This window comes from Tiliqua scincoides, chromosome 4, assembly GCF_035046505.1.
Source record: "Tiliqua scincoides isolate rTilSci1 chromosome 4, rTilSci1.hap2, whole genome shotgun sequence".
NCBI classification, from domain to species: domain Eukaryota; kingdom Metazoa; phylum Chordata; class Lepidosauria; order Squamata; family Scincidae; genus Tiliqua; species Tiliqua scincoides.
In genome coordinates, this window is record NC_089824.1 from 179,578,853 (window position 1) to 179,598,733 (window position 19,881).

The 19,881-nt window shown below is 44.6% G+C and overlaps 1 protein-coding gene across 1 annotated transcript in view; it reads left to right on the forward strand.

The window, feature by feature from the left end:
- LOC136648549 (complement receptor type 1-like) overlaps positions 1–8,145 on the forward strand; it is a 119,596-nt gene extending 111,451 nt beyond the window's left edge. Inside the window, exons 26-28 of the mRNA XM_066624664.1 lie at positions 676–870; positions 5,243–5,434; positions 7,931–8,145. Of these exons, the coding sequence (XP_066480761.1) occupies positions 676–870; positions 5,243–5,434; positions 7,931–8,145 (602 nt within the window). The remainder of the gene's footprint in view (positions 1–675; positions 871–5,242; positions 5,435–7,930) is intronic.
- Positions 8,146–19,881: the final 11,736 nt, after the last annotated feature.

The window sequence follows — 19,881 nt, forward strand, 5'->3', positions numbered from 1 at the left end:
CCACAACTGAATAATCTCTAGTCCTGCTATTCTTTTCAAAGTAGTGTTTCAGATTTGGAGACAATAATATTTCAACTATGTCCAAAAGGTATCTCAAGGTTAGTTTTAAAATGTGAGTATTTATCAATTTGTATAAGGCTCTCTTTTAAGGAAGTCACTAAAAATTTAACAGCAAAAAGCCTACGTATATTCACTCAGAAGTAAGCCCCACTGAGTTGAATGGCGGCCCAGAAGTGTACAATGGTACTGCCAGAGAGTGAGTTCCAACAGTGCAAGTTAGGACAGGACTGGGCCATTAGTTCCATAAACAGGAGATGGGATAGAATGGCATCATAGACCCCCTGATACTTTTAGTTGTGTGGATAGACATGTAATTTCTAGCTGCATGCAGCCCTACCATATCAGGACTTGTTCCCTTTTCCCTGCATGGCTCAAGACTACATTGCCCCAGCTTAGCAGCCCACTGAACAGACATACTGGCCAGCTGATTGAACAGTGGTTCATTAGTCTGTCTTATCCCTCCCTCATCCTTCAGGTAGGCGCTATGCTTAAAACAGAAATGCATGTTCATACACTTGAAAGCTGCCTCATTCTATGCAGCACTTCTCTGGGCTATAGCACACCATCTCAACTACTATTTCTTTTCTCAATTTTTATCTTTCTGTTTGCTTGCAGCAAGCTGTAAGGATCCACCCAAATTAGAGTATGGTTTCTTAAATAAAGATCTTACTTCTCATGGCTACTATCCACCAGGGAAAGTGCTCATATATCAATGCAATGACGGCTACGAAGTGATGGACAAAATGGAACCTGCTTCAGTGACTTGTGGCAATAACTTAAAGTGGTCAGAAGTGAAAGAGTTTTGCAAAGGTAATGGCATGTAATGTTTTAAAATTCTGTCACAGATCAAGGACCAGGTGTAGCTTTATGGTTCAGAGATAAAGGGCAGAATGATCTGTTCCTAAAGCCACATTTACCTCCTGTAATGAAATGGATAAGGGGAATTGCAAGGGAGACTCAGGGCCCAATCCTATCCAATTTTCCAGTGCAAGTGCAACTGTACCAGTGGGGCGTGCACTGCATCCTGTGGTGGGGAGGCAGTCACAGAGGCCTCCACATAGTATGGGAACATTTGTTCCCTTACCTGGGGGCTGCATTGCAGCTGCACTGGTGCTGGAAAGTTGGATAGGATTGGGCCGTCAATGAGTAGGAAGAGAGTGCATAACCTTTCCCCTCCCCCCTATCTCAGCCACTGTAATTGTTTTATCCCACTGCTTGTTTCCTAGTCTAGACATGGGCATAACCAGGAGGAAATGACCAGGGGAGACATTTGCAAGAGAGAATTGGTAGACGTGAAAGTTTAAGCACTTGATTCCCGGAGTGCTTTTTGCAATGTAGATGGGAAAGGAGTCTGACCAGATCCACCAGATCCCTTTGGGAGCTCACAAGACAATAAGACACCTGTATCTGGTGGCACCCCATTGCATAGCCTCCTTCTAAAACCAGGAGGTTCATATACCCATCATGTGATGTACTTTTCCTCCATAAATCTGTCCAATCCTGTTTTAATGGCATCCAGGTCAGGTGCCACTATACCCTTTGGCACAGATTCCGTAGATTACCATATTTTTCGCTCCATAAGACGCACCTGACCATAAGACACACCTAGTTTTTAGAGGAGAAAAACAAGGAAAAAAATATTCTGAACCAAATAGTGTAATAAAATATTTAATAAACTGTAACAGAATAACATTTGAACCATGTAAAGTGAACAGCAGTCAACAGTGGCATTAAGAACCATTATCACTGTCATTAACAAATGGAGAGACTTAAAGGTTTGAGCACTCGTTTTCTGGAAACACCAAGAACTCATCATCGCTAGAGTCAGAATTTATGAAGCTCACAAAAGCAGGTGCACACAAGTAGGGGATCACATTATCTTTCTGCTACAATGATGTTCTGCCAAATTCCAATCCACTGGGCCTCGTGCCCGCTTAAGGCTGATCAGTCCCCCTTGTGCAACTCACCAGTGCAGCAAGCAAAAATGAGTCCAGTTCCAGTCCACAGATGCCAAGTAAATCAGTCCCATCATTCAGAGTTACCAAATCAGAGTCCAGAGCCAATAAGCCAAATTACAGTCCAAGGTCAGGTTCCAGGTAGGTCAGTTAAATCCATCAGGGTATCCAAGTCCAGTCACAATCCACAGTCAGATTCCAAATTCAATAAACCCAGTCAGTCTCCTCCCCTACCTCCAACCTGCACTCCTTCAAAACCCACAAACCCTTTCTGCCTCTGGTACTCCTTATATCCCTGAGGGCCCTATTGCCTTCCAGTGGCTGCAGCTGTGCAGCACACTCTGCTGGATGCCCAGGCCTTACCCTTAAAGGGGCCACTGCTGACACCACATCTACCTCCTCACCAGATCTTCCTGGATTCTAATAGGGGGGGGGAGCAGATCTCTATACAGACCAGTGCAAAAACAGGGGAAAGGTGTGGGGGAGGTAAGATCTTTGTATAGGCATCACAGCAAGACCAGTGCAAAACCCCTTGCACACAGAACCAACAGATGGAAGTGGGGGGGGGTGCAGATCTCCATACATACCAGTGCAAAAGCAGGGGAAAAGTGTGGGGGAGGTAAGATCTCTGTATAGGCATCACAGCAAGACCATTGCAAAACCCCTTGCACACAGAACCAACAGATGGAAGTGGGGGGGGGGTGCAGATCTCCATACATACCAGTGCAAAAGCAGGGGAAAGGTAAGTCAGCCCCAGTAGAGCCAATGGGGCTCACTCCCAGGGATGAGTGGACGGGAGAAAAGCCTGCCAGCGCCTCCTCTCCCAGGGAGGAGTCCGTCTCAGTCCCTGGGCTCCCTGGACTCACTCCCTAGGCTCACTCCCTGGGCTCACAAGCCTGCCAGGGGCTCACTCCTAGGGATGCGTGGACAGGAGAGAAGCCCGCGATTGACTCATTTCGCCTGGAGATGGACTGGTAGCTCGAGGATCGACATAATGAGCACCCCTGCTCTAGGGGCTTGCTCAGCAAGACTGCCACCCCACCCACGCTTTCCTGGGAAGCGGAGCCCAGCAGAGCGGGCAGGGGGTGGGGCCAGAGGCGGAGTTGTTTTTTTTTTTTTTGCAGTATTCGCTCCATTAGACGCACACACTTTCCCCCCCCCACTTTTTGGGGGGGAAAAAGTGCGCCTTATAGAGTGAAAAATACGGTAATTTGTCACTTCAAGCCAATAGCATCTGCCTCATACTAGAGACTTTCAACCAAAATGGAACTGCTCTGCAAATGACTGGTTTGCAGTCATCTGGTGTCAATCCAGGGTTGAAACCTTTTTATTTCCACCCACCCTGCAAAAGCACTCCAGCAGCTGAACCCACCACTAAAGGAAAAGAAAGACATCACTTCCTGAAAGTAATTTGTTTCACATTAGCAATAAATATCCACAATTAAAAAAAAAATTCTAGATGACTAAGCTTGTGTTTCAGGACGGGGGGGGGGGGAACACAAGCCAGTCTAGGAAAGTTGGAAAAATTTACATCAGTTCCATGATGTTCTTGGGAATGTATGATGTTTTCATGTGCTCCCTCAGTGACCATGTTGCATCTACTTGACAGGGCTCTATTACGCTCCTGTATCGTGCAGGTGCTCGAAGCACTGAAATTGAGCATCTGGGCCTTTGAGATGAGAACAAAGCTTTCTCATATTACTGGCTAGCTAAAGTTGTTCTAAGGATTATTTGGGGCAGCTTCAGCATGTATGCCAGCTGTCATCCTTCCTATAAAAAAATCACAATTATCTGATCTGAACACAATTATCTATGGTTTGGTCATGTCTTGATTGGGCTATTACAACACATTTCCTCCATCAGGCCTGGCTGGGAAATGGCCTCCCCCCACCCCCCACCAGGGACATTTGAAACACCTGACCCTAAATACCATTTCTGGGTGGGTGGGATATTTTCCTTATGCCTGATGCAAACCCCATAGGATCGGTCCTATCAAAGTACTTGCAAATATGTGAAATAAGGAATTGATATGTGCAGTTTATAAGTGCTCTGAGTTGCCCTGTCCTTTCAAGCAGGCTTTGTGCTCCTTGGTTTTTTGAGGAGCTTTGAGCAATGAAGCTGTTGGGATGGTGGAGAAATACTCCTCCCGAATCTGACAGAAAACATGTTAGATTTCATGTTAAGGCCTTTCATAGGAAGAACATAAAATGAGCCCTACTGGATCAGGACCAGGCCCAAAGGCTAGACCAGCTTCCTGTATCTCACAGTGGCCCACTAGGTGTCTCAGGGAGCAAGAGACCTGCATCTTGGTACCACTCCCTCGCTCTCTGGCATTCTGAGGTAGCCTACTTGTAAAATCATGGTGGTGGTGATGGCAGCTAAGAGATCATATTTCCCTACGACAGCACAGACCTGTCCAACACAGCTTTTCTCAGCAGCTGAAGACTTTTTATATCACAGCCCAGAAAGAGATGAAGGGAACCATCAGTAGCCCACTGTGATTTGTTTGCAAGGCACTTAACTGGGAAAAGAAGCAACTACTCAAATCCATTCTGACTTGGACTTCAACTTGAAATCAAGTCCTATTGATGGCACCTGTTTGTCCTGTTGTGATGGATAGTTTTCACCTTATTTGTCTTCTTGAGGATGTAGAAAAGGTTGCGTGGACAGGTTGCAGGCAACCCCGTGCTCACTAGACCGTGCTCACTAAAAGTTCTCAAACTTTTTAGCACCAGGGCCTACTTTTTAAAATGACAACCTATCAGGAATTGCTTAGCTTTATGAGACTTTTTTTAAAAAGGTGATCTAAAAAGAAATAATGTATTTAAACTCCCACTGCACACCTGCGGACCATTCACGGCACACCAATGTGCCATGGCACACTGGTTGAAAATCACTGATCTAGATCCTTATCAGTCTGGGTCAATCCAATTTTGGGACTGATACAACCTTGGTCATTGCAGGTGGATGACCTACACCAGGAACGGGATGGGGGAGTAAATCCCTTTTGCTCTTGTTGGACTTCTCAATGACTTTCAAGATGATGGATTATGCTATCTTTCTGGACCACCTTGCTGGGTTGGGTTTCGGTAGTACTGCTTTGCTATAATTTTGAATATTATTATACTCAAATGTGAAAGAGCTAGGGTCAACAAGCTTGCTTATTGTCCCTAGCTCTGTTAACCAGATTTTAAGTTTAAAATACTGTAATGATTTGTGTACTTCAGCTAGAGTGTTGCAAGAAACTACTGAGCTGAAAATCCGGAATGCAAAAATAGTCCGTGGCGGGAAACCAGAATATTCACCTGGAGATACAGTTACTGTTAAATGTCTGCCTGGCTTTACGTTAAATGGAGAATCTGTAATTGAATATGTTGGTGGGAATGAATGGTCACCGAAAATCCCATCTTGTACTTTGAGTAAGTATCTGTCTTTTCTCAGATGCTTAATGTTGCTCCCTTTCACAGGACAGTATCTATCCTCTTGGTTCTCAATGTATATGCCTTTTACTACACTGCCCTTTTTTCTTCCAATAGGTGAGTGGCATGGCAGTGGTATGAAATGGGCTTATGTTCACATCTAATTTTCAAAGAGCTGGTCCAAGCACAGAACTTTTGGAAAAAACTTGGATTCTTTTTTTTAAATTACATTTTCATCCCACCATTCCTCCCAATTAGAATACATGGCTTCTCCTCCTTACCCTTTCAACAGCCCTGTGAGCAGTGGCATTGCTAGGAGGGTGCTGGCTGTGCAGGCTGTGCAAGGTGATGCACATGGGGGGGGTGACACCACTACAGGTCAAAAAATGTTAAATCTTGGTATTTTTGAATAATACCGTCATGTTGTATATCAATCAATGTGCAATTTCATGCAGAATGTAATGAAATAAACAATATTGAAATATCTCTATGCTATCAAAAGTTACAGCCAAAAAACCAGCAGGCGGGGCAATGGTGCATCACCACACCCACCGCCCAGGGTGTTGCCCCACCCACTGTATGGGAGGAGGTCCATGATAGGGGTAACACGCTGGCATTCTGTACCAGGTGATGCAAACCCTAATGATACCACTCAATTAGAATGAGAAGCAGGGGTCCTTGGCTTCAGGCACAGGCAACTTATTCCATGTCACCAGGGCAACTTGTAAGCTGCAGGAACCACGGGCCCAATCAATACTAATGCTGTATAACCAGGGACAGCACAACCCAGTCAATTGCCCAACACCACTCCTAATCCTCTGCTGCTATCTCAACCACCCCTCCCCCCCCAAAATACCCAACCCCTTCCCTCACTCCTTCCTTGTATGGTTCTTTTGCAAAAACAGGAAGTGCAGGACTTCCAGTTTTATTTAAAGGAACCACATGAAGAAGGACTGATGTGATTGGATCCTTACTGAAAGGATTCTTCCTTGCATGGCCGCTTTCAATAAAACCAGAAGTTCCACACTTCTTAATTTTGCAAAAGAACCATACAATACGAGGAAGGTAAGGAACTTGATGATCTGTTTTCTGCTCGCTTTTCTGCTTGTTTTCTGCTCCAGTGGGAAATGGATCAATGTCAATGGTTTTATTTTTTGTGATTTTATTTTTTGTTTTTATACATTGTATATTTTAGCTAGAAATTGTAAGCTGCCTTGGTCATCAGCAGAGGAAAGATGGAGTAAAAATCTTTTCGATAGATAGATTAGATAGATGCAGATTGGGGTGGGTTATAAGGAGGTGGTGGCAGACTTGGGTAGAAGAGCACTCAGAATCTGCTGCTTCCCCCTCCCCCACCTGCTGCTGAAGCAAGCCGCTTCATTGGCTTCATGGATAGGCTGGCCCTGTCTATAGCATCACTGCTGTGGGTGGCTGGAGAGTATTCTGCAGCTTCCAAGTTCAGCCAGATCAAGTAACCTGAACTTTAGAAACTAAAGTTCCCACTGCCCTTTTAGTAAAGCTGTGTCTGGCCAGACACCTTAGTTATAACTTTCAACAAATTTGTATCTTGAGCAGCTGTGTTCTCCTTTGAGAGGAACTTTCTTATATCCCTATCTTTTTTTTAACTTTCAGATGCATATGTCAGCACATTTATAGCTGGTAAGCAATTCTTAAAAGAAAATTAAAGAAACCTGAAGTCTTTCATATTTTTTCATGCACAAGGTGAAGCTTGACTGATTCCCTTCCATGTGTTTTTGGAAATACAAAATCTTTAACTATTGTGATATTGTTTTCTTGTGGTGTCGCGCCTCTGTTATTTGATTGTTTGACTACTATTTGTTATTTTTATTGCCAAGTAGTTGTAATTGCTGCTAGAATTATTCTTATTGTGCATTATTAATAATTCTGTGATGTTATTGAGATGAACGCTTACTATTACTGAAACAGTTGATATTTTCATCAGTAGATAGACAGATGAGTCCCCCCATATCCATGGGTCCCGTATCCAGTTTCACGTGTCTGAGGTTCAGAAATCCCCCATTGCACACATGACTTATCTTTGCCTGACGGCAACCCTCCTGTCATTGTCTTCTCTGTCTCTCTGTCTCTGTGCTACCCACAAACACTAACAGGAAGCTGGCAGAGCTAACAGGAAGTGGATTGGGGGCTGAAAACAAAGCAATGCTGAACTCTATGAACTCTATGATAAGCATCACGTTGTTTTCAGCCCCCCTGTTAGCTCTCACTGCTTCCTGTTAGTGTTTGCAGGCAGTTTATATATATATAAAGAGAGAGAGAGAGAGAGATCCTATATTCTCCTTCTGTATAATCCTATATCCATGGGTTCCATATCCACAGTTTCACTGATCTGCAGTTCATAAATTCCCTCCATTGCACAAATGATTTATCTTTGTCTGAGACAGAAAGACAGCAACAGGAGGGAATTCCTTTTTTTGCAATCAGACAAAGATAAATGATTCCAATTTTTGTAATCAGACAAAGATAAATCATTTGTGCAATGGAGGTCTGGTCTAGAGGGTAGAGCCTCCATTAGCCTGAAGATAACATCAGAAGGTCGCCAGTTTGAGGACACCGACAGCTCCCTGAACGGCTCAGAATGGCGAGACCTTGAAGCAGCTGACAAGCCCAGCCTGAGTGATTACACCTGCTCTTGGTGTGAGCAAGAAGCGTCTTGGCTGCCCTCCATGTGAGAGATGGAGCTGCTTGTCAGCCTGTGTGGGAGAGCTGGAGGCCAGAAGTGAGACCAAACCAGGAAGATCCATTCTGAAATGTTGTTGGTTCTTGAAAGAGAGAACTTTTATGATTGTAAAAATCCCCTTGAGGGATTTAGAAACGCCTGCCTATGTAAACCGCCTTGAATAAAGTCAGAGGAGTAATCTGATGACCAGAAAGGCGGTATATAAATACCTAGTAGTAGTAGTAGTAGTAGTTGTTATTTATTTGTGTGATGGAGGGAATTTGAACTGCAAATCAGTGAAACAGTGAATATGGGACCCATGGATACGGGAGGATATGGGACGAGAATTTGTGAAATGCTTCTTGTAGGGCTCCCTGCTATCTGTGGTTTTCGGTATCCACAGTAACAGCAGGACCCTATACTAAGGGGGCACTTGTACCTGTCATTTTTTGCTTTGTTGTTGAATGGTTTCCTGTTGTAATTAATTGTGAACCTTGTCAGGCACAATTCTGTGGGGAAATCGCATGTGAATAAATTGATTGCATCTTATTAAACAGTCATATGCAGTTAGAAAGAATATAACTTATATTGCTAATAGTAGTTTGAAGACTGTTTCCAAAGCAGTGATGCATGTACCATTGGTTTTCTTAAACTGATTTCAGAAACTTGGTTTTCTGTCCCTAGAATAACACTGCTTTTGCTTTTCTTTAAAGTAGTTGCAATGAGTTTTGTAGCGTTGCTTGCCTATGGAGGTTACAAAACATATTCTGCACGGATAAGGTAAGGTTTTGCCTCTTTAACTTGATGGGTTGCCTTTGCGCAGGTTATTTTGGCAGCTGGATGCAGCCTTTGTCTTTCACAGGAAGTGTAATTGCTTTTTTCTGCTGACTTTACATTATTTAAAAGTTGTTTGATACTTTTATTAGTGTTATTTAAAAGTTGTTTTATATTTTCAATACTTAGAGAATTACTTTAAAAAAACTGATCAGCAGTAGCTCGAGAACAAGTTAGAAATACAGTTCAATAAAAACAAATAATACAGTTTTATTTATCATGCTTGATTATGTAACAAGAATGAAAAGATGGGGGGCAGTTGAAAGTATTAGTCTAAAGCAGTGGCTCCTAAACATTTTAGCACTGGGACCCACATTTTAAAGTGGGTCCACTCTATCAGGACCCACCTAGCTTTACAAGACTGAAAAATGTTTCTCCTTACCAGCTGCTCAAGCCTGTTTTTATTCTTTTTACTATGGTGGGTGGGCACATTCTGGAGCGTTTGTTGAGTTCCGTGTTCATCGAATTGGGACCATTCTGCTAGCCTTGCATTCCCCTTTGCATGGCCTTCAATAGGAGCTGAGGCACGGTCACCTACGCATGAGTAAATGCACACATGTGGCTCAGTTTTGCTTTCCATAGGGATTAATACATTTTCCTTGACAGTTTGGGATGGGGTGAGGACTGCCTTCTCTTGCGTTTTTTAGTGTTTAGATTTTCCTAGTCTTTTTTTTTCTTTTTAAGTAAAAAAAGTGGGCTACACTGTTTTCAAGGAATAAATTAAATATCTCACAGCCCAATCCTGAGCTGCCCGGGGTGTGAGACTGCGGTGACGCTGAAAATGGCTGCCGCCGCATCTTGCACACTTTGGGCAGCCACTGGCGGCTCCTCGGGAGAAGGGGACTTTCGTTCCCTTCCCCTGTTCCCTTCCCCCGGGTAAATGGAGGACACCCACAATGAGGCTACTCGATTCACCACCAGCTAAAAGGTCGGCGGTGAATTGAGCCTCCTTGTAGGGCGGTGACCCCAACACTGAGGCTCTGGATCCAGTGGAGCAACGCTCTCCCCGCCTCCCCATAATGCCTCCTCCCGCCCTCTCTCTGCCCTCCACCTGCTTCCCCCCTTCCCAGAATGCCTCCTCTCCGCCTCTCCCCATGCCCTCACTTACCACTCCGCTGCTCAGCAGTCCATGCAATCGCCGAGCAGCGGAGGTCAGGCACCCACCCAACTGTAGCCCAGCGCCAGCCAGCGTTGGGCTACCACTGGCACTTGCCTGGTGGTTTGGCCCGCAAACATGCCTTATGGCACGTTTGTGACACTGCAATCTGGCGGTGAGCTAGCGTATTGATCCCAAGGATTGGAATCTTAATTCTCTTTACAAGTTTTCTCTTAGAAGAAAAATTATCCCTACACCTGTTTTTAACATGTAGTTATGAGGGAACTACTATTTACACATGTCTTCCTCTTCTTCTGTTTAGCTCAAACCCACCTGGTTTAAGAAGTGCATCCAGAACCAGTGTTGGGGGACGTCCAGCAAAGGCAGCACGGGCAGCACAGGCAGCAAAGAGAACTACATCATTTCAGATCTAAAACGAAACATGGCACTGACATGCCATGTTTGCACTAACAGTTTAAATTAGTTTGAACGGTACAATTTTTTTTGGGGGGGGGGGTATAGAATTTCTCTGGGTTTTTATTGAAAATAATAATTTTCTAATTCCTAATCTCTCAGCACGTTTTAACTGCTCTTCCATGATCAGAATGTGGTTGAAGAACTGAAGGTGGGAATTGTTCCCCTATCGTATCAGTTCCTGTGGTTGGCAATTTAATGTACCTGAATACAGGATTAGTATTGCTATAGCATTGTGCATTTCTTTTTAATAAACTACTGCCTCAAGAGGTCAGCTGTACAGATTTCAGGTAAAGAAATACAGGGTAGTCCATGGTTCAGTAACCTGGACCAATGCTGAAAATTGGTTTGTGTGTGTTTTTCAGAGGTCCCATATAGTTACACTGGTAGTTTACCATTCATGGTGATTGTAAGTATAACATCTTGTATGTGCACCAACACCAAATTTTGCTAGTAGCCCAAGCCTATGACCCTGATCTACAGTCTGCCCATGCCCATTGTAGAGCAAGGGGTACCTACAGTACTCCAAAATTGTCTGTGTGTGTCTGTGTGTTTATGGGGTGCTCTGTGTGAGCGTCAGAAACTGTGACACCTTCAAGCCTGGAGAAGACAGGTCCTGCACTCAAGCCAATGGAATCCAATGGCCCCAAGATGTGATAAAAGGAAGTCTGCCACTTAAACAGGGATGTCTATAGAATAATGGACAATATGTGGTTCAGCAGTTGATCGGCACCCCAGTGCTACATTTAGCTTCATGGTCCACACAGGGCTTTGAACCTCCTCATATCTAACATTTTATTCTCTGCACCCATGCTTGGCTAGAAATTCACACATGATTCTCCTGATCATGCAGTTCATGCAATCCTAATGTTAGTGTGCATGCATGCAAGGTGAAAGCCCATGCATGTACCCTAAAAAGGAATTTCAGAACCAAGATGGCAATCTAGTACACCAGCTATGGTGTGAGGACTTTTGGATTTCCTAAAGCGGATAACCTTACTCTCCCCCCCCCCACTCCATGTACTAATATACTATGTGAAAACTATAGCTGCAAAATGTTTACTTTCCTATTGTGTGCAACGCTGTTACTAATTTTTTTTCCTGGCTAGGGAGTTGTTCTCCGGCTGATGTTTCCAACACTCTTTCTCTAAAGGCAATCCTACTGTTCACACTGCAAAAACAGAGGTGTAAAGAGCCCTTTTCACTATTTCACTGTATATGTATGGGATCAAGGGTTACAATGGGCCCAGATAGAAACCTTGAATGTCAAATTTGGCCCCTAGGGCTCCAACCCCTAGTCCATTTGTAAATTTTGAATTTGACATAATTGTACTTTTTCAATGTATTATTTATAATTTCGTGTAAATAAGCCTGTGAATTAGCACTGCTGTGAGAAGTTTATTGGGAAAGTAAAATAAATAAGTTTGAGACAAACTAATGCGCAATGCGTTTCATCAATCATTGATGAAGTATATGGTATTCAGGTATTCAGTCTTCTTCATGAACAATTGAATCATTCTTATTCATAGTTCATTGAAATTGTGTATAGTCTTTTGAAGAAGAAAAAAGGAATTCTTTGGATATCCTTTTCACTTATATATAGAAAATGCCCATTTCTAACATGTATGTATATCACCAAACAATGATTGATTTTTCAAGCCTTTGTCTCCAGTGGCAAAAACCACAGGTATTTTTGAGAAGTGCTGAGATGAGTTGTATTGATTACAGAGCAAAGGCAGTTCTGCAATAATACACGTTAGTGTTCCACACATCATTGTTTGCTACATCATTGTCTCAATGCACTTCCCTATGATAAGACTAGGAGCCTTCCCTGAGAAATGATGACCTCTCTCAAAGCACACTTTTACCTGTTTATTGCCACCTACAAACTGTCCATAAGGTATGACCAAGGAACTGGGGCAGAACATGCAGAAACAACCTCATTTTTAACATAATACAAAGTATATGCATATATCAATCCTAGCATGGATACGCCTAATGTATCAAAAAAAGAACAGATATTACCTGCTTCCATGCCTTCAACAGCAATTTAAAATCACCAGCAAACTGCAGGTCAAGCTGATCATGGCATGGATATATGTTTTACCTCCTACTAATGTCTGCAGATCAAACTGCTGTGAAAGACACACAAGCAGGGGCCTGTTAGAAGTAGGCAGTTCAAAACAGAATGCACCAAGTGTCTCAGGAGAATTAAGCCTAGTACTCTTCTTCCTTACTGCAATTAAGGCTGCGATCATATACAAAAAGATGGGTGAAAGTGGTTTTATTTTTCACAGATTTTGGTGTTTTCCAAAGTTAGAAGTGCAGTCAGCAGTGTTATGTGTTTTTATTCTAAGGATGCATTTTTATAAATTATAATTATAACTTATAATCACTTTACAAGTGTACTGGGTAGGTGATATAGGTGGTATAGTGTCAGCAGAAGCAGCCACATGCATGTAGATGTGTTAGAGAATGGTTATTTGTTTGCATTTTGCAGATTTTGGGGGGAGGTTGTGTTTTGGGTGTGTTTTTTTTTCAAAATTCAGGCTTGTAGAAAGCAAGGTTATGTGTTTTTATTTCATTATCACCTGAAAAACCTACATACTTACCTGGGAGTAAGTCCCACTGAGCTCACTGGGCGTTATTTCTGAGTAGACATGCAAAGGATTAGACTGTAAGCTCAGTACGCATACATGGCCCACTTAGTGGCAAGCTGGAATAAAGGAAGGAATTACAGAGTCTTATGCACATTTAACTTAGGCAAATTCAACTACTTGTATATGAGAGAGAGAGAGAAAGAGAGAGAGAGAGAGAGGTGGGTGATATGCCCCAGAGTGAGCATGAGATGAGATAGACATGAAGCTGCTGTTCCCTCAGTTGGTCTCAGTTCCCATGTGAAGATACGTATTATGCATAATAAATTTCATATAAGTGACTTTAGAACCTAACCTATCTCTTAAGATGCAACCCAATTGGAAAGGAGTATGATTTTAAAAGCACTGGATTATCTGGAAAAAGGAGCCAAGGAGGGCAGGCAGGGTTCAGAAGAACTTCAATAGACTAAAATACTACTTTCAAGAACATGGATTGTGGGTTGAAGTAAAAGCCCCTTTACCAACTGCTCTGGTCTAGCCATTGAAAATGTCTATCTTTTCATTCTGGCCCTGCTGTTTCTCAGTGTGCCCCAGCAACATTCCATGCAAAACAGAGTTACACACCAATGGAACACAAACACCCAGCGATTTATTGAGATGAATCAGAAAGATTATTATTTATTTCAGCAGAGCTATATTGGTCTGATCCAGTGGTGCTCTTCTTATGTTCTATCTAGCGAACCACGGCACACTGTGTACCGTAAGTGGTTCACAGCTGTGCTGTGGAAGTTTGGTGAATTTATTTTTTATTAAATAAATATCATTCATTAATAAGGCCATTGAGGGATGCGAGCTCTCCACCAACAGCATGTTGTGCCTTGTCAATTGTCAAAAGCCTGATGGTGTGCTTTGACAATTTTAGTGCCTTGTCAGTGTGCGGACATGCAGTGGGTGGGAGGCAGGTGAGGCAGAGCCTCCCTACTGGAGTGGGTTTGAAAAGCAGTGCCGCCACCGCATGAGGTGCGTGTGCACTCACAACCCACTGGGCAACCTGGGCAACCCACCCCCTGCGTGTGGGTTGTGAGTGCATGTGCACCTCACGTGGCAGTGGCACTGCTTTTCAAAGGACTCCAGTGGGGAGGCTCTGCCTCACCACGCACTGCATATCCCTGCACTAAGTTTCAGCTACACAATACAGGCTGCTTCCCAGTGGTAGAAAATATTCAGCAGGTGTTCTGTCTTCACACTGAGCACAGCAGCTCCTTGCAGAAGCAGAGGACAGAGGCAAAGAGAAGCCAGATGCTCTTCACAGCAGCAAATCTGGGGACTGAATGTGTGGTTGTGCACGAGGGACACTCCAGGGAAACCTCCCTGAGCATCACTGCCTAGGGCTGGAAGCCAAGTAAACCAGCCGTTGCTAGGGAGCCGTTGCCAGGGACCTAGAGGCAGAGAGAACCACCTCTAGCATCCTCCCAAGATGCTTTCACTGTCAGGCAAAGCGTCACACACACCTTCTGCGCGCTTCCCTCCAGCGAGCCCTGATTCGCCGTTCCAATTTCACAAGCACCAATCGGCGGCTGCCTAGTCCGCATGCGCAGCGTGAGAGTTGAGCCCCGTTTCTCCTAGTTATCGCTTACTGGCATCATGCCGCGGCCGTTGCGGGTCGGACCATTCTTGGCGATGCTGATGTGTATGGCGCTGCCCCCGGGGTCGCTGGGTGGGTATGGGGGCGGGGTCTCCCCTAAGCCATGCTCTCCCTTTGGGACAGTTCGCGCGCGAGCCCCTCTCCTCGGCCCCTTCCACTCGCTGGCTCGCCTCTCCCCTCCGGTGACGCTCATTCGCCCTTCGCCTCTCAATGCGCGCGAGCGGGAGCAGGGGCCGCCCCCAGGGGGCGGGTCGAGCCTGTCTCTGGTGTCTCGACGTCAGTTGCAGTTGGGACGCGGCGCTGGAAGCACTGCGGCAGGAGCAGTGCTGGAGTAGCCGGGGTGCCTCCCTCACTGCTGTCAGGGGGAGCCCCTCTCAGACAGAGAGCCCACCCAGCTCCTTCCCGCCCTTGGAATGCTGGAGCCAGGAACACTGGACTGCAGGGTGGTCAGCATAGGGCCCCTTCCTCACCAAGTAGATGCTGAAACCACTACCTGACAGGACTGCTGGAGAAGCCACACTCAGCCTTCCCACCTTGTGCAATGCAAAGCTAATAACACAAACATATTGTGGGGTTGCCCTAAGCCCCCTCCCTGCTTGCGCTCAGCACCTCTCCCTCATCCTCCAAATGGGACTGTTAGCACCACTCTTAGCTGCCCCTCCAAGGCAGCCGTTCCTTCCCTTTACGCTTTTGCCTTGAAGCACTGAGGCAAAGTGTGTATAAAGCTGGAGGCAGCATAACTTGGGATTTGCCCAGCATTGGTTTGCCCCTTGAAAAAGGCAATTTATGTGTTTAGAGAATGGAGTTGTCCTCCATTCTCTTACAGCCCAATCCTATATGTGTCTACTCAGAAGTGTGTTGAGTGTTGGCATCCTTCAGTCTCGGAAGACAATGGTATTGTGATCAGGATAGTGGTTCTGGAACAGAGTGACGAGCCCCCCCAGTGCGCAAAGCCTGGGTAAAGTAGATATGGAGGATAGACTGTTACCCATGCAGCAAATCCCCCCACTCCACGTCACTGTAATGGCCCAGTGGAAAGGCGGAAGCCAATACGGTTGGTTCCAGCAGCATCGCAGAAGTTGTTAGAACGTGACTGTTCAGCCATGAACTGCCTCAGGGACTCCGGCTCCGGATTTTGCCTCGAGGTTGAAGCCTTTTCCATAACTGAATGTAGCCACAAGGCAGTGGAGGTTTGGGATCAGAGTTTTCCTTCTCTCAGATGAGCTGCCTTCCCAGGCTAATGAGTCCCATATACCCAGTGGCTATTTAGTCACCTCTTATGACAAGTACAGCCAAACTGAGGGCCTACTTTTATCCCCAGCCCCCAGGGGTTACTCAGAAGTAAGTTCCATTATAGTCAATGGGACTTACTCCCAGCCTAAGTGTGGCTAGGATTGCAGCATCAGGGCCCAATCCTATCCAGCTTTCCAGCCACAAATGCAGCCCCAAGGTAAGGGAACAAATGCTCCCATACCTTCAGGAGGCCTCTGTGACTGCTCCCCCACCACAGGATGCAGCGCAAACCCCATGGGCATGGCTGCACTGGCACTGGAAAAATAGATAGGATTTGGTCCTCACTGCTTTCTGCGCCAATCACATTAAGTAAGGCTACAGACCTATCCACATCTACGTAGGATTAAGTCCCCTTGACCATAATGTGACTTACTTCTGAGGAGACATGCACAGAACTCTAAGCCACAATCCTAACCAACTTTCCAGCACTGACATAAGGGCAATGCAACTCTGAGGTAGGGGAACAAATATTGCCTTACTTTGAGGAGGCCTCCATGACTGCCCTCCCCCAACTGCAGGATGCAGCATATGCCCCATTGGCAGAGCTATGCCAGTGCTGGAAAGTTGATTAGGATTGCGCCCTAAAGCTGCAATCCTATCCACACTCACCTGTGAGTAAGCCCCATTGACTATAATGTGACTTACTTCTGGGGAGACGTGCAGAGGATTGGGGTCTAAGAGGGGCCTTTCTGGATCAGATCAAAGATCAATCTAGCTCAGTGGTTCCCAAACTGTGGGTCCGTGGTTCACAAGTGGGTCCTGACCCAATTTTTGGTGGGTCACAAAACTGACAATTAGACAAGACTATGACTAGTCAATTAGATTAGACTATGTGGATCTATACAATCTGCTACTTGTGGGAAGCATTATAACCAATAACCTTTATCGTCCCTGAGGTTTGAGTGGTTGGTAAACCTTTTTTTTTTTAAAGGTGGGTCCCGATGCTAGAAAGCTTGGGAACCACTGATCTAGTCTAGAATTCTGTTTTGCATCTAGTCATTGCCTTGTGTAGTTGCAAATTCTGTGGCTTAACTGTGTCCTGTTTGAATTTTTTTTTCCTTTTATCCACTCTAAATCTCCCATCAAGTCATTTTAATTCAATGTTCCCTCTTCTAGTGCTGTAAGCAGGGGGGAAAAAAGAAACTTATTTTCATTCTTTCCATATCATTCATAAACTGCAAACATCTTCCCCCTTAAATTGTCATTTTTTTCTAAACTAAAATGCCCTAAACATTGTAAACTTTCCTTGTGAGGATGGTGCTCCAGTTTGCTGACCTTTTCGATTACCCCTTTCTGTGCTTTTTCCTATTCTACAATGTCCTTGTTGAGATATGGTGAACAGAACTGTACACAGTATTTCAGTAACAGCTGCACCATATGGTTATATAAGAATAACAAGATTAGCAGTTTTATTTTAAATTCAGTTCATAATGATCTCAAGCAACAGATAAATAAGGAGTTGAATCCTGTCTAACTTATTTTCCCAAAAAGCATTGAAATTCAAAAGCTTTTTGCAATTCATACTTTCCACTATTTCCCCAGCAGAACTTTCTCCACATGGACCACTATGTACTGCACCAACTGCAGTTTCTAGACAGTCTTTTACTCATGTAAAATACATTATAGTAGTAGAGTCTTGAGGTTACCAAGCCATGGGTCCCTGTGGTTAAGTCCAATTGACTCAAATATGCCTGCAGGTGATATACTAGTCCTAACTGGGTAAAGGTGCTCCCCCCAACCACCATTGGGTGCAATCCTAACCAACTTTCCAGCACTGGCATAGCTGTGCCACTGGGGCATGTGCTGGGCAGTTGGGGGGCAGTCATGGAGGCCTCCTCAGGATAGGGCAATGTTTGTTTCCTTAAATCAGAGTTGCATTGCCCTTAAGTCAGTGCTAGAAAGTTGGTTAGGATTGCGGCTATTGTCACCTGGTGATCCAGGAGAAGCTAGGAATTCAAGAGGACCCCCAGCCTGTGAACCTGCTCCTGCACAACCTTATTCAGAGCAGGCTGATGGTCCAATGCTCCATCATCATCAAGAGGACCAGTGCCCAACTTCTTCCAGGCAAGCACCCCAGGGTTCATACAGCTACACTGGAATTAGTTAACCTAGATTCAGCTGGGTCATCAATCTGCATACTAATGACATCCCACTCCAAAACTCCAATAATCTCTCACAGCTGTTTCTTGTACATATTAACTAAAACATAGGGGAAAGAGTAGATGTGGCACCTCACACGTCAAAAGCCATGACACCAAACAAGTGTTATTCAGTAACAGCTTATGGCAGTGGTTCCCTAACTTTTACCACGGGACCCACTTTTTCTAATGCAAATCTGTCAGGACCCACCAGAAGTGATGTCATGACTGGAAGTGACATCATCAACCAGGAAGAGTTTTAACAATCCTAGGATGCAATCCTACCCACACTTATCCAGGAGTAAGTCCCATTTACTATCATTATTAAAAGCATATAAATAGTAGCCTGTTAAAAGTACAGATCTGTAACATTTCCTCAAATGCAGTCACATACCATGGTAGCATCAAGTCTAGTATATTAAAAATAAAATATTGAAATGAATGGGGACCCACCTGAAATTGGCACATGACCCACCTAGTGGGTCCCAACCCATAGATTGAGAATCCAGCCCCAACCTGGGCAACCAAACCAGAAGGATATCATGGTCCATTGTATCAAATGCTGCTGAGAAGTCCAACAGGATCAACAGGGACACATTCCCTTGTCAAGTCCTCAGCACATAATATTCACCAAGGCAATATCGGTGCTGAAACCAGACTGAAGAAGATTCAGATAACACAGGCCTACAAAATTGAGGGTCAGAAAAGGTTTTCCCAAACTTTATGGTGGTTTGATATGAATTTGGGGTGCTGATTCCAAAAATGGCATCCATTTTGCCCAATCACATCTAGTTTTGGAGATATAGTATAGCCTCATTAGTGAATGGTTCAAGCAGCTTCCTCATGAGGAAGCTGCTTGAACCATTCACTAATGAGGCTATACTATATCTCCAGAACTAGATGTGATAGGGCAAAACGGATGCCATTTTTGGAAATGGCACCCCAAATATACCCAGGAATTGGTGTAACGTTCAAGGAAGCAAAATGTGTGTTGGCCTGTGTAATCAATTTCATCCAGTAGTCTGTGAAGCTGAGACACCATCACCTACTCAATCACCTTGTTCAGAAACAAAAGGAGTCAGGTGGAGTAAGCTGCAAACCAGTTGGAAAAGTTCAGCTGAATGGCTTGTCACAAATATGATGATGGCAAGTAAAAAGGTCTTTTTTGCTGCCATCACTACCATAGAAAGTCTCTAATAATTCAGCCTGCTGTCTCTGCAATGGGAGTGTGATAAGCCTAAACCCCACCAGAAAGTGATCAGCTATGACAAAGGAGTGATCTGAATTTCTTCCACGTCCAAATCATCAACCACATGCCCAGCAGTAAACACAAGACTCAGCACGTATCCTGTCACTTGCATCAGGGCAGTAATTAACAGAGATAAGCCTGTGATTTCCATGGAACTCTGAGCTGCCCCCACTCTGGGAGCTGTGGTTTGAACACTGAAGTCCCTCAGAACCAGCATCTGGAAACTCCAAGGCCATGCCTAAGATCAGTCCAGCCAGCAGAGGCAGGGAGACTGCTGGGCAACATGGTGGGTGGTACACCAACAAAATTCCAATCCTGTTTTATCCATTCAGCATCACCTGAAGACACTCAAACATGGAGGACCACTGAACAGGGTATCTGGTAATGGGGATGGTATCATGATAGACCATTGCAATTCTGTGG